The sequence below is a fragment of the Blennius ocellaris genome, assembly GCF_963422515.1.
Source record: "Blennius ocellaris genome assembly, chromosome: 4".
In the NCBI taxonomy this organism is placed as follows: domain Eukaryota; kingdom Metazoa; phylum Chordata; class Actinopteri; order Blenniiformes; family Blenniidae; genus Blennius; species Blennius ocellaris.
In genome coordinates, this window is record NC_137653.1 from 27,694,311 (window position 1) to 27,721,795 (window position 27,485).

Consider the following 27,485-nt stretch of genomic DNA (forward strand, 5'->3'; position numbering starts at 1 on the left):
GATAATGTGGTCACATGACGCCTTCAGAGAGAGAGGAAGGTTTGGCCGCCCTGCCGCTCCCTCCGCCGCTAAACTACATTTTTAAGGGATTATTTTTGGGGCAGTATTTGTCGACGAACACGCCGAAGGAGAAAACTCGTCCATGAGTGTGACGGCGTGGAGCTGGACAGGAAGACCATTAGAGTGAGAAGACAATGTGGCGGGTGGACTGGGGATGACTGTGGAAACAACCTGTGGCTTTACCTTGAATTCATGGAGGGAAAGTCAATGACTGAAGTCAAAACGCTTGTGAAGCGCCGGAGGACGACGCCTCTGAGAGAACAGGAAGTAGAAGACTGTACACACCCTACACTGATGTTTCCATTTTCACTAACTTGTTGTGACCAATAACAGTTCTGAGACCCACTTTTTATTTGCATTGCAATGTAACCCATGTTATACCACAGAGTTGGTGTTTCACTAGTGGCTGTCGTCTCGTGTTATTCTGAGTTACTGGTCATTTGAGCTGGCAGCCCTGATGTCTGATGGTTTTCATGTGTACCTGTGATATTTAGAGTTTCCTCAGCTCTGCTGCTTTGCAGTGAAGAAATCCTTCACACAATAACGTTTTTACCACGTGGCCTTATCACTGAATCATCTTTATGAGCACAAACAGGGGAGGATGTTAGAAAAACACGATTATGTGATGCTGTTTCTTGTTAAAGACGATGTGTTGTTCCTCTGGGCTGTGAAGAAAAGACGTTTTCACCATTATCCAACAACACTGGGGTCAAACAGAACCAGAGGATTATGGATTTTAACAGCGGTCTGAGCTTTGCCTAAACACAGGTTTAATTCAGGACTACGACAGTTTTCCCCCCATCGAGTGCTTTTTTTAATCTTTTCAACTGCTCTGTGTCATTTCTCTGTTCTTTGTATCCTCCTGAAGTTTATGCAAGGAGTTTTCCCGACAAACACAAATAAAGACAAGATAAAATGTAGAATATGAGACGCAGTTTCAAAGGCTCCGTTCAATTCTGATTTGTTGCTGGGATCCCATTTTTTTTTTTGACCTGCCACGTGAACGTGATCCGACTGGGTGTTTTCGGCCCCAGAGCGTCACGCCGAGCACGGCGGTCAGGTGTGACTGTTTCAAGCCCAAACAAGGTCAAACCCAGAGTCCTCAATAAAAACCAGCCCAGATCTCAGCCTGTGTAGGAATCATGTTAAAACTGTTAACCGTGTAGTAAAATGTGGATGTGGGTCACTCCTGAGTACAGAAACATGGCCCAAGACGCCCGTATGCGGTGGCGCAGAAATGAACGGGGAGTTTGAGGGAGACGCACCTTGAGGATGTGGTACCAGACGGAGGCGCCGCCGCACTCGATGTGGAAGTCGGTGTAGCTGTCCTTGACGCAGATCAGACAGTACTTGGTGACTTTAGGCTTCCCCAGCAGGGCGTCGTCTGGCCAGTAGTTTTCTACCCACGACAGCTGCCGCACGATGTGCGGACTCTCCACGATGCTGTTCATCCTGCCACACACACACACACACACACACACACACACACACACACACACTTTAGACCGACCGCCTCCGTCTGTCCCGGGCGTCACGTCAGGGCTCCTCGAGGTCACCTGGTGTCGGAGAACTCCAAGTTGATGACGTTCAGCACCTTCTTCCTGTTTGTGCTGTAGTAATAGTCCACAAACTCTTTGAGCTTCATCTTGCTGTCGGTCTGTTTGGTGACGTCCACCACGTCCACGCCCACGTCTGGACCTGAGAACAACCACGGCATGAGGCTCAGGACAAAACCCCCGCATGACAAGCTGCTCTGGTCAGCAAACAGGCTTTATAACCTGCACAGCTCACATAGACACAACTAGTTTCATGCAGTGTTCCAGTATAAACATACAAAAACCCTCTTAACATACAAAAGCCTGGAATCTACTTCATATTTGTAATCGGTCACAAAGGAAATGAGGTGGGGAAAGAACTTATTGATATGCAATATGTGCGTATACTTAAATGGGGTCCGTTACCGTGTTGGGCAGTCCGGTTTCTTTCTCCGGTAAGTTTCGTAACAATGAAAGGATTCTCCTGGGTGGGTTGTTGGCCCTCCGCAGGATAGTGGGTTGGTGGGGCTGCCTCCTCACAGCGTACCGACAGGCTGGGGCCTTAGTTTGTCTGGAACCTACCCTGGAGACCAGCCCGCCGAGGGGGACCCTACCGGGAGCAAGCTCCCGACGGTATCGCCCTCCAGGGTCACTGGAATGAGCAAGGGCCAGACCCAGAGAGAGGGAGCCTGTCAAGAAATTTGTGTGTCTGGGGTCCATAGGGACAGACAACGGGGACCTAAAACCAGAGATTATCCGCAGAAGAGCCTCGGCTGCATCGGCTCTGCAGTCTCTCTGGAAACCACTCTGGCGGCACCAGACCATCTCCGGTAAGACGAAGCTCTGGATTTACAACTCTGCAGTACTCTCCATCCTGCTTCATGGCCCGGAGACTTGGGCCTTAAACAAGACTCTGGCTACAACAATCGATGGCTTTGACAGCAGGGCTCTCAGAACCATGGAGAACACCAGGTGGCCCCAGCGGGTTTCCTAAGAAGTGGTCAGAGCCCACATGTGCCGGCCCAGAGCGCCCTGCCTGGCTGCACAACCTCGCACCCGCTGGTTGGGCCACGTCCTGCGCCTTGTCCTCCTGACCATCCGACGAGAGCCACTCTCCAGTTTGACCCAAGGGTTGGAGACGACCACGAAGCAAACCCTGCACTCCATGGCTCGACGTCAGTACGAGCGAACTCCAACCACATGGAGTTGCTCGGTACGGAAAAAGACCGTAACTACTCTTGACTGGGTTTACTGAAGTGTCGGCGCTCCACAACACAGCAGAGCTTCAACGAGGTGCAGACGCTCCTCTCAGTACCAGGAGAGGAGGAGATTCAGCAGGAGCTGCTGCTCACAATGAGGAAGTCTAAGCTGCGTTACGGAGAAGGAGGCTCCAGGCTTGTGCTCCAGCGGAGCCGGCAGCTGCTTCCATGTTGTTTTCCAGACACATTCCCACATTGTTCAGAACCCCACCTACATAATACCGTACTGTCTGCGGTGGAACAGAGTGAGGTCTGGGTGTGAGTTGCTGTACTGTACCCTCCCACCCTACCCTGCCCTGCCCCACCCCCGCACTTCTTCTTCTTCAGAGGAGGGAATGGCTCTGGTTCTTTCATGATGTTACAATGCTGCCTCCCGGTGGCCTCCTGGTGGAGTTGACTTGTTTTTTTAATTGAACAAGAGTGTGTTTCTTTAATGTAGTGAATGATGGACATGAGATGCTGGAGGGCTGTTGAAGATAGTGAACTATGGACTGACTGTAAAATCCTCTCTGATGAACAGAAATGTGTGGATGCTGAAGAGCACTCGGTTCATGTAGGTGTAGAAGTGGCAAGAAGTGGGAGCTGCTCACCGACGTAGTTCTCCACGTCGCTGATGTAGAAGGTGGGAGCGGGCATGGACGCTCCCAGACCGTCCTTCTTCTGCACCAGGATGGGCTCGTTGAAGCCCTTCTCCTCCAGGTAGTCCATGCTGAGCTGGGAGCCGGCCAGCTTCACCAACACGTCCTCCGCACTGAGGGGACACACAGCCACTTACACAACACCGCCACCTCCTGGGGGAGGAGCAACACTGCCCCCTACTGGGGGCATCTCATCCAATCAGATGTATTCCAAACAGCCTGGAGAGAAAGTGAGTTAATCTATAAAAAGGTCTCTGTTCTGGTTCTGGTAGATCTCAGTGCTGCATTGATACTATTGATCAGAACATTGAAAACAAACCCTGGAACATTTTCATCAGGATGAAAGGTTCAGCACTAAACTGGATCAGTCCCATTCATCAGACAGGTTCCACTTCCTTCCCGTTAATGACTCTTGAGCTCAGACTGAAGTTACACCTGGAGGTTCCCAGGTTCTCTACACAACACTTGGCTCTCAGAGTGCTGCCCCCTGGAGGTTCCTAGGTTCTCTACCAGTAGAATGAAGGTGCTCACAGGCTCCTCCCATGAGGAGGCGGCTCCCAGGTTGAGTGGGGAGGCTGACTCAGTCTCTACTGTGACGGTGTCTATCTAATGAAGCCACAGTGAAGTGGCTCCAGGACCCTGGACTACTTTCTAGTCCAGCTGATGGAGGTGTACTGATGGAGGTTTACTGATGGAGGTTTACTGGTGGAGGTTTACTGATGGAGGTTTACTGATGGAGGTTGACTGGTGGAGGTTTACTGATGGAGGTTTACTGATGGAGGTTGACTGGTGGAGGTTTACTGATGGAAGTTTACTGGTGGAGGTTTACTGATGGAGGTGTACTGATGGAGGTGTACTGATGGAGGTTTACTGGTGGAGGTTTACTGGTGGAGGTTTACTGATGGAGGTTTACTGATGGAGGTTGACTGGTGGAGGTTTACTGATGGAGGTTTACTGGTGGAGGTTTACTGATGGAGGTTTACTGATGGAGGTTGACTGGTGGAGGTTTACTGATGGAGGTTTACTGATGGAGGTTTACTGATGGAGGTTGACTGGTGGAGGTTTATTGATGGAAGTTTACTGGTGGAGGTTTACTGATGGAGGTTTACTGATGGAGGTTGACTGGTGGAGGTTTACTGATGGAGGTTTACTGATGGAGGTTGACTGGTGGAGGTTTACTGATGGAAGTTTACTGGTGGAGGTTTACTGATGGAGGTTTACTGATGGAGGTTTACTGGTGGAAGCTTACTGGTGGAGGTTTACTGATGGAGGTTTACTGATGGAGGTTTACTGGTGGAGGTTTGTGGACGAGGACAGGTTCACCTGGACAGGTCGTCAATCTGTCACAGAGAAACCCTTGCACCCACGGGAGAACATGCAAACCCCCACAAGCACTGACCACTGACCACTGACCACTGCGTCACTGCTAATAGAAGTAACACTGGCATCAGTAAGGTAGTGAACACAGTAGTGACGGAGGAAGTGCAGCACTCCATATGTAGTTGTTTTAATAAAGTAGTACCAGTCACAGCTGTAATACTACCGCTGATTATGCCCTGGTGTGTGTGTGTGTGTGTGTGTGTGTGTGTGTGTGTGTGTGTGTGTGTGTGTGTGTGTGTGTGTGTGTGTGTGTTACCTGGGAAACGTCCTGCTGCGCAGCTCCTTGATGAACACCTGGCTGCCGTTCTGCACAGCCTTGATGTCCGTGCTTTGGCCCGTATCGTGTTTACTCCAGTTCTTTTTCTTTTTCACTGCGAAGCACATGTCGACACACACATCAACACATATGTCAACACGTACACAACACACACACACACACACACACACACTACTCACTGGTGGATTTGCCGTGGGTCTTCTCACAGTTAGGACAGTGATAGATATCGATGTCTGGAGCGTCATCTTCATCCACCTCCACACAGCTGCAACACACACACACACACACACACACACACACACACACACACACACACACACACACACACACACACACACACACACACACACACACACACACACACACACACACACACACACACACACACACACACACACACACACAAAGTGTGAGGGTCCAGCAAGGAGACAAGGTTGTGGATCTGTGACTCGTTGCTGCATGAGTGTATTGAACACTAGATGGCAGTAAAGAGGTTGCAAACTTTTTTTAAAGGATTAAAACACTGATGAAGATGCATGCAGTGGTGGGAATGACCTTTATCAGACTTTACACTGACTGATGAACCCCAGCAGACTAGAACAGCCATCACAGGCACAACTCTGGGAAAATTCCACAAGTGCAAATACGGAATTGATATACTAGTGACTCACTGGACCACTTCAGTGGTTAAGTCCAGGGATTCACTACAGTGACGCAATACAACACTTCACGACAGTGACTCACTAGTGATTTACTACAGCCTCACTTGAGTAATGGAGAAAACCCCCTGGAACAGTACTGCAGTAAACTTTCTGTGAAGGAGTACTGGAGTCAACTCTGCACTGCACTGAACTAACATTTGCAAAAAGGTGTTGGGATCTCAGCAGACCTCAGATTATCTGCATTTGCGCCTGAGCATCTCACCGCAGGTGGGCCATGAAACACTGCAGCACCTTGCATCAAGTCCTCCCCCCTCCCTTTCTCAGGGACACTGACTCCCCCACAGCCACTCACGGAACGTCTCCACTACACACTTGTTCCTTGATAGTGACGTTCCCAGAGTTACACCATCTATCATTTCCTCTTCCCACTGTACCGTGTCTTGTCTGTCCTGAGAAGCAATGTTGGAATCTGTTGGATTGATCTATTCGGTCTATTAGTCAGTATCAGGCTACGTTCCAGTTCCTCCCTTTGATGCCCTGTTAGCATCCTTAGCTCATCCGTCTTGTTCAAGGTAGATGTCCCGTTCCCGCTGATGATGGGTGGGCGGGCTTAGAGCTGGGCTTCAAGTGCTTTAGTTTATCCTGGCACAGGGCCCCCGGGGGGCAGCTTGTCCTCCTCCTCAGCTCATGGGGGACATCGGGTCTGGAGCCATTGAGCCTCCCTGCGCGACACACAGTTTACAACTGTCCATGAGTGTAAACAATGGGCGTCCACTGTCTGTTGACTTAGTGGCTGTTGGTTTAGTCTCTATAAGAATTCCTGGACACGTGTTGCCGCCAGGTAAAAAACAAAACACACGTCGGAAACAGGAACAACAGAGCTGCTGCAACGAGTGACGACTAGCACGGCGCCATGTTTAATAAATACGGCATGAAGGTTCACGTGTTTGGATATTCTCCTTCTGCAGTGGCGACCAACTCTGGCTCAAGACAGGCGGCTGATATTGCAACGACGTCACAATCTACGCCACGGGCGTCAAACTGATTTCCGTTGAGGGGCCACATCAACCTGATCTGACCTCTGGAGGCCCAACAAGTCAAACGTAACATATTAAACTGCAGATATGGACAAATGTCAAAGTCTTTCCTTCGTTTGATTCTTTTATAACTGCAAGAATTTGCCAGTCTATTCTGAAATATACATATTAAAGGAAATCAGATATTATTACATTTGTAAAAAAAACAAAAAACACAAAAAAACCCTCAGTCACCTGTATCTGGATATATTTTTATTCAGGATTAAAACAATTTGTCACCACCTGGAAATTGTTTTGAGTTTACATGTCTAAAGTATCACTTCACATAAGTTGGACTCATTGTTTTATTGTGAAAGGCGTTGCGTCATGTGACCTCCACAGATGCATTAATGTCGGGGGTCAAATTCTGACCAAGGGCGGTTTTGAATATCGTTTTTGCCAATCGAGTGTTTTTAGATCAGCCTCTGTCAGTTTTCATATTTATACTTCCCACTTCAAAAATCCCATGGCGGACCGGATTAGATCGTCTGGTGGGCCGGTTCTGGCCCCCGGGCCTCATGTTTGACACCCCTGCTCTACGCTGACAGCTGGATTGTACTGGGCTACATCCATAACACAAACAGAAGGGTGAATGTGTATGGAACCAACAGATTCCCACGCATCAGGAAATCAACACAACCTGAGCAACGGCACTCTGTCAGCACAGCCCACGATCCTGCAGACCAGCAACGCAGTTGGAACACACCAACCGGTTAAAGCTTCTTATCCGGACACATTTGCCCAAAGAAGGAAACTGTTGAGTTAGTGGACCCTGATGTTGACGTAGAAATACATCTACCGACCAACCTGCTACATTTCCAACTGGAAAACCGTCTGTCAAGCTGCAGTCACCCTCTTACGAAATTTCAGCTCTTTATGGAGTTAAAATCCAAATACCAAGATGGAGGAACTGACAAAAGCAAAATCGGTTGATCATCAGAAATGCTCCAACAAGATGCCTTCTCTGAGAAGATCTGGGGGGTTCCAGAAAGAGGGTTCTGTCATAATATATATATATATATATATATATATATATATATATATATATATATATATATATATATATATATACTTACTGTTGTGAGTGTTTTAAAGTATACCATTCATGCTTTTAGAGCTAAATTGGGTTCCATATGAACCTAAAGGTAATGTCTTTGATGTACAAAGAGTTTATCATCATGCAGGTTTATATATATATATATATACTCCCCCAACGAGAACGTATCTGGGATGGGGGTAATTGTATAGCAAAATCCACCACTGGTCTGAGGTGGTGCTGGTGGCCCTCCACCCAGTTTTCATCCCTCTGCCACTGAGCAGAACTCAAATTATTATTTTTTTCAAATAATTGTAGTATGTAGTATGTACTCAATATGTACTGACAAAGCCGGGCTTGGCAGATCCCTGTGCTCCTGGATATGAGACGTCCTCAGCAAAAGACCTCAAGATTCCTAAAATTCTTCATTATTTGTTTTAATGTACAACATTTATTTTCATTTCTTTTAAAGCTTTGATGCATTTCTTTCATTTATTTGTAATGCACTGTGAATTGCCATGCGTTTTTCAGTAGTACTCTATAAATAAACTCGCCTTGCCTTGCCGTACCTCAAAACATGAGGATTAGAGACCACGTCGCCTTTAATCTCATCCTGGACACCAGGATCACTCCTCAGAGCTGCATCCTCACGGCCCCGCCATACTTTCTGCACTGCGTGGGTTACACATGACTGCATCCATACTACACCCTGACACCTGATATAAGCTTCAGTAGGGCCAAATAATATAACGGTAGTTTCAGCAGAGCAAAGACCCAAAGTATATATAAATAAATAAATCAGCATTGCGGTGCACATGAAGGTGGGTGTACATGGACTGAGTTGCACGTAGAGGAATTCAAGAGTCTGGCTTTCCGGCTGTTCGTCCGTACAAACTGATGTGGTCTGACCGTGATCAGATGGTCTGATCGTCCCGCTTCAGCTTTTACTGCAGTTCAACTCTCCAGCTGGGTGAAAACGGCTCGACAATATCACGTCAGAGTCCGAGGACGCTCCGCTTTTGGCCTCTGGTGCTGCTCTTCCATTTGTAAAAGTTGATTCTCAGCGAGCTGCCAGTCGTGACAGCAGCTGGATTATCCACTGAACAGCTCTCGGGAAAACAACTTGTCCATCTGAGGCATCGAGGTTCAAGTTTCCACTCGGGTGTAACGGTGTGATCAGTCAGCGATGTGAATCGTGTCGTGTTCACCGACGTCCACACATCCGGTGTGAGGGAATAACGGTCTCTTTTCGAACTGTATTACATAAATTGGGACCAGACGTGTTTCCGTCCAGCTCCCTGGTCTTCATGAAGACAGGTGCTCAGTGTGCAGCTCGCCGTATTGGTCCAGACCCTGTCCTTCCTCAGGAAGCTGCACCAGGCTCTTGAATGTGTTATATATATCATTCTTGGTTCATCGGTAGATTGTAACATGTTGAATGTATTGAATTACAATCTCAAATGATAGAGTAATGGCAATTTCTTTGCTGAGCTTCTTGAGTAAAACTTCAAACAGAAAATCCCGAATAAGAGTTTTCTTGTGAAACTGTTACGGCTCTGCAAAGCTAAGCTAGCTGGGGTAGAATACCCATCATTAATATAAAGGAAGCCTGTCCTGTATTCAATATGTGTCTCTGTGTTGAAGGACACGTTGCCTCCTGGAGTCACGCGGCTCTGGAGGTTAAGGAAATGAATTTGTCGTTCTGGAACTGGGTGAAATCAGCAGTTCCTCCTTTTCAACTCCTACGTCGTCGTCGTACATCGCTGTGTTGTGTCTGTCTGCCAACTGGAGGTGTTCACGGTGCGAGCAGGCAGGCCAAGAGACAGTGAAACGTCGGGACTACGTGTTTCACATCAGCTCTGGTTAACATCAGCATCGATCGGCTAACTGTTGGTCGACTATTGATTATTATCTAATGGCTACGATCAGCCGATTCAATAGGTCAGAGCCTAATAAAATGTCTGTATCCAGAGTATCTGCCAGCATTTAAGCCAAATCAAATAGCAGGAACTGGTGTGATTGTTGTCAAAGAATGTGAAACTTAAGGAACTCTTCATTTCCTGGATGAACTGCTGTCCAGGACGAGAAGGAGACGACGCAGTAGGAAAGCTTATCGAGCCTCCCAGACCCCCGTGGACACACGTCTACTGAGTGTCGTTTGAAAACCTTTCCTGCCGAGGTCCATTTGTAAGATTCAAAGCCAGGAGCCAGATCAATACTGAATCTTGGATCAATGTGTAAACACTGTATATTAAAAAGTATGGCACAACACGTCCTCATGTGAGCATGGATGAGTGTGTAAAGGTGAACTAGAGTGACGATCCTCCAGCCCAGGGTCACTTTCTACAAGTTCCAGTATGAAGCTGCAGAGTTTCCACACATGGGTTAAACCGGAAGCAGGACAATCAAATCTAGAATTAGAACTCAAATCTGTTCCAGAAAAGCAGCAGCGGTATCAAACAGTTGAAGTGACACTGATCAGCCATAACATCAGACTCTTTCTGGAGCCAAATCAACTCCGTCACAAAACCTCGTCACTCCAAAACGGTTTAAAACCGAGATTCTTCTGGGACGTAGTCGGACCTCTGTCAGATACTAATACTGATCTTAAACATTTGGAGGCCAGACCTCCTTCCTGATGCTACGTCCTGTTTGGGAAGGGCTTATGAAACGATTATGATTTTACCAGTTGGAGTTTTAGGTCTCGTGTCCTGGAGAGCAAAACAGCAACAAGGTGAAAAAGGCCAAACAGGCTTCAGGGGAGTTTTCCAGGAATCGAGTTGAACAAACTTTACAGTCTCTGAGTTGAATCACTCCGAGTTTCTGGTTCCAGAACACCTGATCTGAATTAGTTCAATCAACTCTGAGTATGTGAGCTTTGAGTTACGCTCCTGACCAACCAGAATGAAAAGCCCCCATCAATGGCACCCCGATTCCACTGGTCGTTATGGCAACAGACTGAAAACTCAGTCAAGTCGTTTCACAGTAATAGTACCAGACTGAAAACCCAGTTCTTTCACAGTAAAATTCCCAGCGCTGCAGCAGCAAAGGAGAACAGTCAAGTCAACACATCAGTTTGAAATCGTTCCTCCACTGACTTCACATTTAACTGAAGACGTCAGCAGACGGGGAGAAACAACAAATGGCAGGCGACTCGAAGCAGCTGAAAAAACATGACATATAAAAACTACTTTCACAGTGGAAAGGTAGGTTTTGCTATGATTGCACCTAACTTTGTACTTAAAATTCACGTAGGCTGTCAAATAGAAAAACTATTAATTCATTCGGGAGCTACTTCACGTTTATTTATTTATTTATTTGTTCATGTTATGTCATGCCATTTCAAAACATATATATATATATTTATATAATTTGTCATCCATACATGAACAAAAAGGAACAGAGAGAAGATTAATCTTGTGTTTTCTGTTCCTATTAGCACTTTACAACAAAACCAAATCAATTCGATTCCCCATCGTTCCCCCGACTCACCAGGTCACACAACATCACAACAACAGCCTCCTTTAGTCTCACAGTTCAACAGTTACACTCAAGTTTTTTTCAATTCTTTTCATAGTCTCTCAGAATTTTCTCTTTGTACATTTTCTTAAATTTGTAAACACTTGAACAACATATAAAATCCACACTGAAAGAGCTCCACAGTTTTACTCCATACACCGATGGGCATTTATGTTTCAGCGACGTGCAGACATTGTCCTGAAAATTATGTTTTCTCCTCTGGCAAACGGTTTGTGCAACAAAATTACTTTGAACATCGTTTGGCAATTTTTTTTTTTTTGCTTTCCACATAATAATCAACATTTTTAAGTCGACAAGGTCCTTTACTTTAAGAAGTTTATTTTCAATAAATAAAGGATCGGTGTGTTCTCTATAACCTTTCTTATGATGATTCTAATTGCTCTTTTTTGTAACAGGACTAAGGGCTTAGTGGTCCTGGTAGAAGTATTAGTGGTCCTGCTAGAAGTATTAGTGGTCCTGGTAGAAGTATTAGTGGTCCTGGTAGAAGTATTAGTGGTCCTGGTAGAAGTATTAGTGGTCCTGGTAGAAGTATGACCCCAGACTTCAGCACAATAACTGAAATATGGGAGAATCATTGAGGAATAAAGCAGATTCAACAGGCTACAATCAAACAAATCTCTAACTTTATATAAAATGCCGATACTTTTGCTGATTTTTCTTTTTACATAATCAATATGAGCTTTCCAATTAAATTTTTCGTCTACAACACCTAGAAACTTAACTTCCTTGACTCTTTTTATGCTAACTCAATCAATTGTGAGTTTCACATGATCAATTTTGCTGTGATTACTGAAAATCATATAGTTTGTTTTGTCCCAATTTAAGGACAACTTACACGTAGTAATTTAAACCCCTAAAAAATGTTGTTTGAACTGCTCCTCTGTTAACATCCTACTGAGTAGATACACACAACGTTTTTATTGTAGTGGAGCCATTTAAAATGTGAGCATGTGGACATTAACACTAAAATGACTCACACTGGTCCACATTACCAGACCCAGAATTTAGTTCTGCTCTTCATAGCAGAAAATGACAATGATTACACAAATCCTTCAATTCTATGGGAAACAACTAAGGCCCATCTGAGAGGATTAATTATTGCGTATTGCTCTATTGAAAGGAAGAAGTTGAGTGAGCAGAAACATCTGGAAGTCGAGCTGCAAGAAGCCAAATTCCAACATAAACAAAATGTAATGAAGCAAACTGGGCCCACGTATTAAGTAGAAGAACGGCACTCAAGGTAATCGTGAATCAAAATGCAGAAAAAAAAAAACACTGTTAAGCAAAAACATAAAGTACATGAACAGGCCAATAGGACCTGGAAATATCTTTCTAATCACATGGATAAAAAAAGACTCAGAGAAATAATACAAATTAAAGACAAGCATGGGAAGCTCTGGATGTTACTCATCTACTGTAACAGGGACTCAGACAAATAGTGCCTTGCTTTTTTTAACCATTAAACCCCCTAAACTATGTGAAGTGGATGAAGTGCAGGGCCTGATGGCCTGCCTTCACAAATATGTCAAACTCTACAAGAAGCGTTGTGCTAATTATGTACAGACATGGCTCCTCTGTCAAACAAAACTCCCTCCGTCTCTTTCACAGGCATTTATTAAAGTAATATCAAACAAAACAAGGAGCCAAATAATCCTGCCTCCATGAGCATTCAAACCACAGATGGTAGCAATTTAGCAAAACTGCCTTCAATAAAAAATATTGTACTAAAAATCATGATATGATCAAACAGGATTTGTGGCTAATAGAAACTCTTATTCAAATATGAGATTACTAAATATATGACAGTGTGTTACCTTAAATGATCCAATGCTTTGATTGTAACATTAAGAGGCTGAGAAAGCATGAGACAACATCGAAGGGCCTTATTTGTTTCAAACTTTAAAGGAATTCTCTTTTGGTCTAGATTGTGCAGATTGGGTGAAATTGTTGTACTCGACCCCCGAAGTGACATCAAGATCCAGTGATCAGCAGCACTGATCAATATCATTTATGGATTTGGAGATCTATCTGGAGACAGTGAGAAACCTCTGGCCACACAAAATCACAAAATCAATGCCTTTCAGGTTTTCGGCTCACAGATTTGAAAACCTGTTTTCTTTTTTTACACTTCACCAGAATTGATGAGTGAGGAGAAATTAATCTGATTTCAGCTGTGAAAAAAAAAATGACAAAAGATTTACAAAGACCCCTTTGTCATGACTTTTTTTTCCAGAGTGGTTGTCGTCAAAATGAATATATTGCCAGGATTCTTCTATCGATGCAGTTCCCACCCAACGGGTTCCACAAACGTTCCCCAGGTCAGTACGTCACCTGATCAGAGCATTTCTCTGGCCAGGTCCACGTCCACGATTGAAACTGGCACCATTCCAGTTACCAGTGGATAAATGAGGCGAAGCGTTGCCAAATACTAAATACTATTTCTGGGCTGCTCAAATGAAATCCGTCTTGGAAGGGATCAGAAGTGATGGTGCATCTCCTCACTTGGATCTGAGGCAATAAACACCCTCAGCTCTCCTGCTTGTAAAGAAGATTTCTCTAATAAACGGCCTCAAAATACTCTTAAAACTTGGAAGTACAAAGACATTTTGGAATTATAGAACAACGTTCCTTTCTGGCTCCCGTCTCCTGCAGTGAGGCTTTAAAATATGACGCGATGTAACAAAGATTCATGATCTATTTTCAGGCCAGAACCTAAAGTCCTTCTCCCAACTCAACACTGAATATGGTCTCTAACAGACACGCTTGTTGTTATTTACAAAGTAGAAACTATATTCTGTCTAGTCCATCACGTGAAAATGCTCGGAAGTTCAATTTATTGGAAATCATGTCAAACATTTGTAAGTTACTTGTATAAAAACATGTTTTTCAAAACTAAAATGAAAATGAAAACTCTTCGGAGTGAGAACTTCGACACCCGCCTGGATGAAACGTGGTTGAAAAAAATAAACCTTAAATGTGAGGAAAGTCACATGCTCAAATAAACCCTACGAAACCCAATACTAATTTTTTTTTTTTAATCCACCACGTCTCCAGATGTGGTGTGAAAACATCCCGTCAGCAAAACCTTTACAAAGGCTGTCCAAGTATTTCTTTGAATTCTTAAAAAAAAAAAAAAAAAAACAATCGGCCTCCACTCGCTTTATACTTTAAATTGGAATGGGAAAAAGTGATTTGTGTCGGACTTCCAGATAAAACAGATTTCAGGAAGTTACTCCTTTTACTGAATACATGGAATGTATGTGTATCAATTTCTACTGATTCATTACATACACACGACATATAGTATTTACCAGCAGTAGAAATGCAAAGGTTTGACACTTGTGGGTCGGTAATTGACTGTATTGCTCTTAATATAAGCATTTACCAGTTCATTTATTACTTGCCTTTTTTCATCTCATTTCCTTTTCTTGGTTCATGCTCTGTGTTTGTTTACTTTGTGGTGTTATATTAATAAAAAAATTACTTGATTGAAAAAAAAACTACAATTATTTAAAAGGGAGGGGCCAGATAGATAAATAAATATATATATTAGTGCTGTCAAAAATAACGGTTCATTTAATCAATTGATTTGAAATGTTTAATTCATTAAAAAAGAAATTCACATAATTGTCATAGCTTTGTTTACTTCCTGTTTTTCTTTACCTCCCTTACAGCAGCAGCATGAGCAGCGTCTCTGGGTGCAGCACTGTGGCTCCAGAGCAGCACAATACCCACTGGAATAATATTAAGGCAGAAAGTTTCACTTTAAAAGTTCCCTGATGGCTGATTGAGCAAGTCAAAGTCATTAGCTTTACTTTGAAAAGCCGAATTGTATGACCACAGAAGACATTCTGCAGCAAAACAGCAGGTTGCCATGTTGGCTGACCAGGAGCCACCAAACTGCTGAAGCTGGAGGACTGCAGGGAAAATATTCATTTATACTCTTTCTCTCTTTACCTGGCTCTCCTGTATACTGTGTGTGTGTGTGTGTGTGTGTGTGTGTGTGTGTGTGTGTGTGTGTGTGTGTGTGTGTGTGTGTGTGTGTGTGTGTGTGTGTGTTACAGTATATTATTGCCACTTTGTTCATGTAATCATTTCACAACTTTGTTTCTACAAATATTCAAATTGTCAAACTGTTGCACCAGCACTCTAACTAAACCCAGACTTATGTTAGATGTTTTATTAATAAACATTTTTATTATTTTGCTGATCTTGGAGAGAAACAGTTTCACCAAAAGCTAACGGGACGTTATAAAAATAGTCTTTGAATTTAAATATAGTCTCTGTGTCTTGAGTCGACATTAATGTAATTCTGTGGTTTTCCATTACAAGCTCCAGTCTTCAGGAGAAAAACAATGTGATTAATCACAATTAATTACAGAAAATTATGCAATTAATTTGTTTTTGTTTTTTTAATCGATTGACAGCACTAATGTATATATATATATATATATATACAAGTATTGCGTTTACACTGCAGAAGACACACTGGCAATGTAGTTAGTCTGCCAGGCCACCGGAGGGCGCTGTTGCTTGTTTTTGTAATGAAACTTTGGACAGTTTGACTATCGATAATGATTAATAATTAAGATAGATAGGAATTATTTGAATAAAAATGGAATCGGAAACCTCGGGGACCCTCCTGTTTTAACAGGCAATGATAGACAGTTCAGTTATATCGGTCTCATAAAATATCTTAAACAGTTCGTTTGAAAATTTGAATGAATAACTAAATGAATTAGCATTACCAATGACCCAGAGGACACGTTGGCACATCTGCTTTTTGTTGTAATATGTAACAAGTTGTTATGAAACGCAGCAAAGTTTAATAGAAAATGTGTTCAAGAATTGTATTCCAAAATGCAACGCTATTACATAATGAGTGGAAAATGTATTACATGATTACATATTGCACCATTATTGCATAATGTGGCGCTACGAGGTTTATTTTGGCGGTGCAGCCACACAACGGGGTGAGTTTGAGCTGTAAACATGAGGCCTGTTCATGTGTCTTTACCTTGGTGTCCAGTACTGAGAGATCACTTTGTTTATCTGCACCCAGAACATCCTCCCACTCAGTGGATCAATCCCACAATGCTTTGTGACAGATCACATGACCTGCATCCAGCTTTAGCCGGAAGTACTGCAGATGATGTGTTGGCTGGACCAACTGAGATCCTGGACTTTATTTAGCGGAAAAGACAATTCTATGCTTGAGGGCTTTGGACTCTTCACCATTATTTTCTCTCTCCAACAGAGACATCGAACAACAAAATGTGTTTTTCTCCCTGGGTTCCCAACAGTAACCGCCGACTGAATTAGAAACTAAGTAAGTATTCATGAAGTACTGCTGATAAATCACGGTGGTAATAAAACGCAGTGATTTCAAAAGAGTCGATAAAAATTGTAAGATGGAGTAAATATTGATTGAATCTGCCGTCCTGATACAAGAGACTGTGCATGAAGTGATGATCTCAGACTTGTCTGGTTCTGGATGGACCCTGGAACCCCACCAGGAGAGAACCAACTCCAGAGGATTTGAACCCACAACCTTTTGATTGTGAGGTGGGGGTGCTCACCACTGTTCCACCATGCATTGACCATTATTGTCATGTAATATCAAGTCCAGAAAACACGTCCCGTGAGTACACTCGACACGAAACACACAAGGCTGATTTTGTTATAACTGTTTGGTTTGACACGTGCGTCTGGAGCTCCGAATCCTGTTTCACTGCGTTATTTCAACATTACAGAGCAGGAATCGCACAAGTCGAGGAGAAAACGAGTTGAAGCGACCCCAGCTGATCAGAAGAGGGAGAGGACCGTGGTTCAGGGGGTCCAGGAGGACCCACGGCGAGGTCCTCCACCTCCGGTCACACCAGGACGCTCCTTCGACAAAAGTCGCATCATATCCGGGTTTGAATGCGGCCCAGACCCCGCAGAGCACCTCGACAGACCGGCTGCTGGCGGCCGGGGGTCACGGTTTATCCCCGGACAGGGCCACAGACAGCCCGGGAGAGCCGGGGGAGGAAGGCGGAGGCGGGGGAGGAGGAGGGCGGGAGGAGGGAGGGAGGGAGGGAGGGGGCAGACAGACACCCTGAAAGGGTTAACGTTCAGGCGCGTAAATACTCTCCGCCGCTCCGGAGACACGGCTCGGTCGCCCGAGAAGCGCCGGGACGGACGGCGAGTAGCACCAAGCACGAACCACGGCCGACGTACCGGGGCCGAGGGCCGAGCTACCGGGGGGACGCTGGGGCAGCGGGGAGCTGTGTGTGTGTGTGTGTGTGTGGGGGGGGGGGGGGGGGTATATACCGCGACGCAAGCGGGATCATGAGCGCTGATGTGCGGAGGGAAAGTGATGAGCGGCGGCGGGTCCACCGTCCCCGCTCAAGCACCGACAAACCACCCCAGAAACGGCTCAATAAACCGGGCTCCGGTCCTCCACGACCCGCCTCTTTGTGTCTCCGCTGCGGCTTCAGGCACCGCCAGCACGGGTCATTGTCAGCGGCAGCCAGTCGTCCGGCGGGACGGCGGCTCCCCGGGCTGCCGTCGTGATTTCCGACCGCGCAGAGAGCGCGGACCGCCGCCTGGAAGAAGCCCGCGAGAGCCGCTCCGAGCGGGGAGGCTCTCCGCCCGGGCGGCGGGCGGCTGGAACGCGGCCGAGGCAAGCAGCGTGAGCCGAGGCTTTGCCCCCGCAGCTCCGAGGAAGGACGCGCCGCGGTCCGGGGAGCTATGCGGGGATGTTTTAACAGCCATTAAACGACACTAACACACGGCGCAATGGTCCCGCGAAGCCCCCGTATGTTCCATAACCGGGAATAAAATGTGTTTTAATCGCGACAAAACGGAGCGCGAAGCCCGCTGCGAGCTCCCTCAAACTCCGCCTTCTTCTTCTCCGGCCTCTCCTCAGATGTAGACGGGCGATCCGAGAGCCACAAAGCTGTCAAACGCAGCCGAGACCTCGCCATTTTTGTTTGTTTCCCCCCCCCCCTCCTCCGCACAACTGCGAAAACCCTGCCACACACAGGCAGAGCCGCGGAGCCCGGCCCGGCCCGGCCCGGCCCGACACTTACCTGCCGTGGAACCAGTCCTTGCAGGCGTCGCACTCGATCATAAACTGGGTCACGTCGTACGGTAGTCTGCAGATGCAATATACTGGTACAGTCGCCATGTTCACTTCACAGCTACGCCGGGATGGAGCGGAGGGGGGGCTGCAGGAGGAACCGCGTCCTGCAAACAATATGATCCAATATGATGTTCCCCAGGAAAAAACGCCAGGGGCAGTCCCGCCGGACTCATGAAGCTAAGCAGCGCAGCGCTCCATCAGTCCGCGGCGGGCGGGCAGGCAGGATGGAGCGGCTGGAGCCGGAGCAGGAGCCGGAGCGAGGCTTCCCTCAGCGCATTCCTCTTCACACCGCCGGGAAGGCTGTGTGCGTGCCCCCTGGTGACTGCGCGGAGCCCGGCGAGCCTGGCCGCTGCAGCCGGGACCGCGGCGTGGAGTCCGGGGAGAGAGAGCAGGGGCAGGGAGGAAAGTTAGCGAGGCTCCGGATCTCCGCACAGCAGAACATTTAAATATCTCAGTGTTTACCGCCGAGCCGCCAGCAGCTCTTATATAACCTCTCATTAAAGCCTCACACTCCTGATTCACCCTCTCACTCTACATTCACCCGAACGTTCTAGGTTCACCATTTCACTCAACAGTCACCCTCTGACTCCTTATTCACCCTCACGCCCTTTATTCACCATTTCACTCCTTATTTACCCTCACGCCCTTTATTCACCATTTCACTCCTTATTCACCCTCACACCCTTTATTCACCCTCTGACTCCTTATTTACCCTCCCACCCTTTATTCACCCTCTGACTCCTTATTTACCCTCACACCCTTTATTCACCCTCACGCCCTTTATTCACCATTTGACTCCTTATTTACCCTCACGCCCTTTATTCACCATTTCACTCCTTAGTTACCCTCTCACTCCTTATTCACCCTCACGCCCTTTATTCACCATTTCACTCCTTATTTACCCTCACGCCCTTTATTCACCATTTCACTCCTTAGTTACCCTCTCACTCCTTATTCACCCTCACACCCTTTATTCACCCTCACGCCCTTTATTCACCATTTCACTCCTTATTTACCCTCACGCCCTTTATTCACCATTTCACTCCTTAGTTACCCTCTCACTCCTTATTCACCCTCACGCCCTTTATTCACCCTCGCACTCCTTATTCACCCTCGTGCCCTTTATTCACCCTCTCACTCCATATTCACCCTCACGCCCTTTATTCACCCTCACGCCCCTTATTCACCCTCTCACTCATTATTTACCCTCGCGCCCTTTATTCACCCTCCCACTCCTTATTTACCCTCTCACTCTACATTCACCCGAACGTTCTAGGTTCACCATTTCACTCAACAGTCACCCTCTCACTCCTTATTTACCCTCACGCCCTTTATTCACCCTCTCACTCCTTATTAACCCTCACGCCCTTTATTCACCATTTCACTCTACATTCCCCCTCACACCCTTTATTCACCATTCACTCTATGCTCACCCTCTCACTCTACATTCACCCTCACGCCCTTTATTCATCCTCACGCCCTTTATTCACCCTCTCACTCCTTAATTACCCTCTCACTCTACATTCACCCTCACGCCCTTTATTCACCCTCTCACTCCTTAATTACCCTCTCACTCTACATTCACCCTCTCACTCCTTATTTTTCCTCTCATTACATTCACCCTCACACCCTTTATTCACCCTCACTCCTTTTTTACCCTCACGCCCTTTATTCACCCTCACGCCCTTTATTCACCCTCTCACTCCGTAGTCACCCTCACGCCCTTTATTCACCCTCTCACTCCTTATTCACCCTCACGCCCTTTATTCACCCTCCCACTCCTTATTTACCCTCTCACTCTACATTCACCCGAACGTTCTAGGTTCACCATTTCACTCAACAGTCACCCTCTCACTCCTTATTTACCCTCACGCCCTTTATTCACCCTCTCACTCCTTATTAACCCTCACGCCCTTTATTCACCATTTCACTCTACATTCCCCCTCACACCCTTTATTCACCATTCACTCTATGCTCACCCTCTCACTCTACATTCACCCTCACGCCCTTTATTCATCCTCACGCCCTTTATTCACCCTCTCACTCCTTAATTACCCTCTCACTCTACATTCACCCTCACGCCCTTTATTCACCCTCTCACTCCTTAATTACCCTCTCACTCTACATTCACCCTCTCACTCCTTATTTTTCCTCTCATTACATTCACCCTCACACCCTTTATTCACCCTCTCACTCCTTTTTTACCCTCACGCCCTTTATTCACCCTCACGCCCTTTATTCACCCTCTCACTCCGTAGTCACCCTCACGCCCTTTATTCACCCTCTCACTCCTTATTCACCCTCACGCCCTTTATTCACCCTCCCACTCCTTATTTACCCTCTCACTCTACATTCACCCGAACGTTCTAGGTTCACCATTTCACTCAACAGTCACCCTCTCACTCCTTATTTACCCTCACGCCCTTTATTCACCCTCTCACTCCTTATTAACCCTCACGCCCTTTATTCACCATTTCACTCTACATTCCCCCTCACACCCTTTATTCACCATTCACTCTATGCTCACCCTCTCACTCTACATTCACCCTCACGCCCTTTATTCATCCTCACGCCCTTTATTCACCCTCTCACTCCTTAATTACCCTTTCACTCTACATTCACCCTCACGCCCTTTATTCACCCTCTCACTCCTTAATTACCCTCTCACTCTACATTCACCCTCTCACTCCTTATTTATCCTCTCATTACATTCACCCTCACACCCTTTATTCACCCTCTCACTCCTTTTTTACCCTCACGCCCTTTATTCACCCTTACGCCCTTTATTCACCCTCTCACTCCGTAGTCACCCTCACGCCCTTTATTCACCCTCTCACTCCTTATTCACCCTCACGCCCTTTATTCACCCTCCCACTCCTTATTTACCCTCTCACTCTACATTCACCCGAACGTTCTAGGTTCACCATTTCACTCAACAGTCACCCTCTCACTCCTTATTTACCCTCACGCCCTTTATTCACCCTCTCCCTCCTTATTAACCCTCACGCCCTTTATTCACCATTTCACTCTACATTCACCCTCTCACCCTTTATTCACCATTCACTCTATGTTCACCCTCTCACTCTACATTCACCTTCACGCCCTTTATTCATCCTCATGCCCTTTATTCACCCTCTCACTCCTTAATTACCCTCTCACTCTACATTCACCCTCACGCCCTTTATTCACCCTCTCACTCCTTAATTACCCTCTCACTCTACATTCACCCTCTCACTCCTTATTTACCCTCTCACTACATTCACCCTCACACCCTTTATTCACCCTCTCACTCCTTATTTACTCTCACACCCTTTATTCACCCTTTCACTCTATATTCACCCTCTCACTCGTTATTCAACTGAACATTCTATACTCACCCTTTCACTCTACATTCACCCTCTCACTCCTTATTTACCCTCTCACTACATTCACCCTCACACCCTTTATTCACCCTCTCACTCCTTATTTACTCTCACACCCTTTATTCACCCTTTCACTCTATATTCACCCTCTCACTCGTTATTCAACTGAACATTCTATACTCACCCTTTCACTCTACATTCACCCTCTCACTCCTTATTCAACCGAACATTCTATACTCACCCTCACGCCCTTTATTCACCCTCTCACTCCTTATTAACCCTCACGCCCTTTATTCACCATTTCACTCTACATTCCCCCTCACACCCTTTATTCACCATTCACTCTATGCTCACCCTCTCACTCTACATTCACCCTCACGCCCTTTATTCATCCTCACGCCCTTTATTCACCCTCTCACTCCTTAATTACCCTCTCACTCTACATTCACCCTCACGCCCTTTATTCACCCTCTCACTCCTTAATTACCCTCTCACTCTACATTCACCCTCTCACTCCTTATTTATCCTCTCATTACATTCACCCTCACACCCTTTATTCACCCTCTCACTCCTTTTTTACCCTCACGCCCTTTATTCACCCTTACGCCCTTTATTCACCCTCTCACTCCGTAGTCACCCTCACGCCCTTTATTCACCCTCTCACTCCTTATTCACCCTCACGCCCTTTATTCACCCTCCCACTCCTTATTTACCCTCTCACTCTACATTCACCCGAACGTTCTAGGTTCACCATTTCACTCAACAGTCACCCTCTCACTCCTTATTTACCCTCACGCCCTTTATTCACCCTCTCCCTCCTTATTAACCCTCACGCCCTTTATTCACCATTTCACTCTACATTCACCCTCTCACCCTTTATTCACCATTCACTCTATGTTCACCCTCTCACTCTACATTCACCCTCACGCCCTTTATTCATCCTCATGCCCTTTATTCACCCTCTCACTCCTTAATTACCCTCTCACTCTACATTCACCCTCACGCCCTTTATTCACCCTCTCACTCCTTAATTACCCTCTCACTCTACATTCACCCTCTCACTCCTTATTTACCCTCTCACTACATTCACCCTCACACCCTTTATTCACCCTCTCACTCCTTATTTACTCTCACACCCTTTATTCACCCTTTCACTCTATATTCACCCTCTCACTCGTTATTCAACTGAACATTCTATACTCACCCTTTCACTCTACATTCACCCTCTCACTCCTTATTTACCCTCTCACTACATTCACCCTCACACCCTTTATTCACCCTCTCACTCCTTATTTACTCTCACACCCTTTATTCACCCGTTCACTCTATATTCACCCTCTCACTCGTTATTCAACTGAACATTCTATACTCACCCTTTCACTCTACATTCACCCTCTCACTCCTTATTCAACCGAACATTCTATACTCACCCTTTCACTCTACATTCACCCTTTCACTCCTTATTCAACCTAACACTCTATTCGCCCCTCACTCTACATTCACTCTCTCATTCTACATTCACCCCTCACTCCTTGTTCCACCTAACATTCTCTATTCACCTGCTCACTCGAGATTTATGCTCTCATACCTTATTCACCCTCATGCCCTTTATTCACCCTTTCACTCCTTATTCACCCTCACGCCCTTTATTCACCCTCTCACTCCTTATTTGCTCTCACACCCTTTATTCACCATTTCACTCTACATTCACCCTAAGATTCTATATTCACTCTTTCACTCTACATTCACCCTCTCACTCCTTATTCAACCTAACATTCTATATACACCCATTCACTCCACATTCACCCTATCATTCTATATTCACCCTTTCACTCGTTATTCAACCGAACATTATATATTCACCCTTTCACTCTACATTCACCCTTTCACTCATTATTCAGCCGATCATTCTCCATTCATCCGCTCACTTCTTATTTAACCTAACATTCTCTATTCACCCGCTCACTCTACATTTATCCCCTCATGCCCTTTATTAACCCTTTCACTCCTTATTCACCCTCTCACCCTCATGCCCTTTATTCACCCTCTCACTCCTTATTTACTCTCACACCCTTTATTCACCCTTTCACTCTATATTCACCCTCTCACTCGTTATTCAACCGAACATTCTATACTCACCCTTTCACTCTACATTCACCCTCTCACTCCTTATTCAACCGAACATTCTATACTCACCCTTTCACTCTACATTCACCCTCTCACTCCTTATTCAACCTAACACGCTATTCACCCTCTCACTCCTTATTTACTCTCACACCCTTTATTCACCCTTTCACTCTATATTCACCCTCTCACTCGTTATTCAACCGAACATTCTATACTCACCCTTTCACTCTACATTCACCCTCTCACTCCTTATTCAACCGAACATTCTATACTCACCCTTTCACTCTACATTCACCCTCTCACTCCTTATTCAACCTAACACTCTATTCGCCCCCTCACTCTACATTCACTCTCTCATTCTACATTCACCCCTCACTCCTTGTTCCACCTAACATTCTCTATTCACCTGCTCACTCGAGATTTATGCTCTCATACCTTATTCACCCTCATGCCCTTTATTCACCCTTTCACTCCTTATTCACCCTCACGCCCTTTATTCACCCTCTCACTCCTTATTTGCTCTCACACCCTTTATTCACCATTTCACTCTACATTCACCCTAAGATTCTATATTCACTCTTTCACTCTACATTCACCCTCTCACTCCTTATTCAACCTAACATTCTATATACACCCATTCACTCCACATTCACCCTATCATTCTATATTCACCCTTTCACTCGTTATTCAACCGAACATCATATATTCACCCTTTCACTCTACATTCACCCTTTCACTCATTATTCAGCCGATCATTCTCCATTCATCCGCTCACTTCTTATTTAACCTAACATTCTCTATTCACCCGCTCACTCTACATTTATCCCCTCATGCCCTTTATTAACCCTTTCACTCCTTATTCACCCTCATGCCCTTTATTCACCCTCTCACTCCTTATGTACTCTCACACCCTTTATTCACCCTTTCATTCTACATTCACCCTCTCACTCATTATTCACCCTAATATTCTATATTCACCCTTTCACTCCACATTCACCCTAACATTATATATTCACCCTTTCACTCTACATCCAACTTCTTGCTCCTCATTCAACGTAACATTCTATATTCACCCTCTCATTCTCATTCATCCTCTCACTCCTTATCCAACCTAACATTTTCTATTCACCCCGCCATTCTACATTCACCCTCTCATACTACATTCATCCTCATTCCTTATTCACCTTCACACCCTTTATTCACCCTCTCACTCTTCATTGACACGCTCTTTATTCACCTTCTCACTCTATTCATCCTCTCACTCTTCATTGACACACTCTATTCACCCTCATACTCCTTATTCACTCTCACTCTTTATTCACCCTCTCACTCTTCATTGACATTATTCACCCTTACACTCCTTATTCACCCTCACACTATTCATTCTCACTCTCCATTGACATGCTCTTTATTCACCCTGTCACTCTCCATTGATTTGCTCTTTATTCACCCTGTCACTCTCCATTAACATGCTCTTTTTTCACTCTGTCACTCTCCATTGATATGCTCTTTATTCACCCTGTCACTCTCCATTGACATGCTCTTCATTCACCCTGTCACTCTTCATTGACATGTTCTTCAGTCACCCTCTCACTCTCCATTGACACGTTCTTCATCACCCTCTCACTCTTCACTGACATTATTCACCCTTACACTCCTTATTCACCCTCTCACTCTGTAATGTGTGGTCAGGTCACCACTCATGTGTGTGAAATAAAACGATAGAAACTTGTTTACTGGAGTTCAAATAGAAAAACAGGCAAAACAGCCCAAAGAAAAATGTTTCAATGTTCATGTTCAGGTTCTTCATGTCTGGTTTTTCACCTTTGAGGCAAAATGAAGAAGAACCAGACTTCTATCATGAGGACAACGTCCAGGGAGGAGAGGAGGAGGAGGAGAGGAGGAGAGGAAACGAGAGAGAAAGTACAGGAGACAGGAGGAGTAAAGGACAGAGAAGGTGAGAGAAAGAGAGGAAAGGAGAGAGATGGAGAGAGGAGGAGAGTAAATGAAAACAAAGGAGAGTAATGAGAGAAGAGAGAAAAGGACAATAAAGTAGAGAGATTGAGAGTAAAGGAGAGAGGAGAGTAAAGGAGAGTAAATCATTTCATTCCGTTAGCAAAGTTCAATATAAAATATGTTATATATATATAATAAGTTAAGTAAGAATATTAGTTCAACTGAAAGTAAAGTTTAATTAAAGCTGCAAGCAGAGTTAAACGGGTCGTCGCACACCAACGTGTTGTGATGTGTCACACGTGGAGGGTTTGTACACGTTTCCAGCAGGTGGCGCTACACACAGTGGCTGTGTCTCTTGACAGTGATCATATGTAGATTCTCATTCTATGCGATGCAATTCAACATGTATGCTAATTTGCCACATGCTAATAAGCGTTTATGTTAATTAACGCAGATGCTAATGTTAGCCCACATGCAAGTTAGCACGGATGCGAACATTAGACCATATGCTAAGTTGCAAATATGCTAACGTTAGCGTGGAAGCTAATTAGTGCAGATGCTGAAGTTGGCTCATTTGCTAATAAGCACAGATGCTGATGTTAGCCCATATGCTAATTAGCGTGGATGCTAAAGTTAGCATGTATGCTAATGAGAACAGATACTAATGTTAGCCCATATGCAAATTAGCGTGGATCCTAAGGATAGCATGTATGCTAATTAGAACAGATACTAATGTTAGCCTATATGCAAATTAGCATGGATGCTAAGGTTAGCCTGTATGCTAATTAGAACAGACACTAATGTTTGCCCATATGCTAATTAGCGTGGATGCTAAGGGTAGAATGTATGCTAATTAGATCAGATACTAATGTTAGCCCATATGCTAATTAGCACATATGCTAATGAGAGTGTTTGCTAATGCTGGCACATGTTAATCAGTGCAAATGCGCATTTTAGTTTGCACAGATGCTAACACTGGAGCTGAGCCCAGCACCGAGGCACCTTCAGCCCCAAAACTTCGATATTATCGCCGTACCTGACGACTGTGCAAAGTTTCACAAAAAGTTATGTATACTAAGGCCCTTATAAATGGTCTGACTAATAATAATAATAATAATAATAATAATAATAAATTATTATTATTATTATTATCCCTGCGGTTTCAATAGGGTCCGATGCATCGTCAGATGTGCTCGGACACTAATGAAGCTTCTTTCTTTCCTGACTCCACCAGATGGCGCTACTGGATTGACAATAGAGGCTGAGAGATTGAAGTGTGCTTTCAAACAGGTGATGACCAGACACTGTCATCTAGTGGCTTCACAAAATAAAGGCAGCGGCTCGTTTGGCCATGATGACCTGAGACTGTGTCTGACCTCTAGTGGAAGAACTGTGTTACTGCAGCGCTCTGCTGCTGACCAGGTCTTCATGGAGGCTGACGACCATTGATG

At 45.2% G+C, this 27,485-nt stretch overlaps 1 protein-coding gene across 2 annotated transcripts in view; it reads right to left on the reverse strand.

Moving 5' to 3' along the window:
* phf2 (PHD finger protein 2) overlaps window positions 1–19,040 on the reverse strand; it is a 35,789-nt gene extending 16,749 nt beyond the window's left edge. For both annotated transcript variants that reach the window (XM_080494576.1, XM_080494575.1), the window contains exons 1-6: window positions 18,537–19,040; window positions 5,329–5,414; window positions 5,129–5,243; window positions 3,445–3,605; window positions 1,617–1,758; window positions 1,326–1,512 (exon numbers count right to left, since the gene is read on the reverse strand). In XM_080494576.1, the coding sequence (XP_080350702.1) occupies window positions 1,326–1,512; window positions 1,617–1,758; window positions 3,445–3,605; window positions 5,129–5,243; window positions 5,329–5,414; window positions 18,537–18,634 (789 nt within the window). In that variant the 5' untranslated portion in view covers window positions 18,635–19,040. The remainder of the gene's footprint in view (window positions 1–1,325; window positions 1,513–1,616; window positions 1,759–3,444; window positions 3,606–5,128; window positions 5,244–5,328; window positions 5,415–18,536) is intronic.
* Between the last annotated feature and the right edge of the window lie 8,445 nt (window positions 19,041–27,485).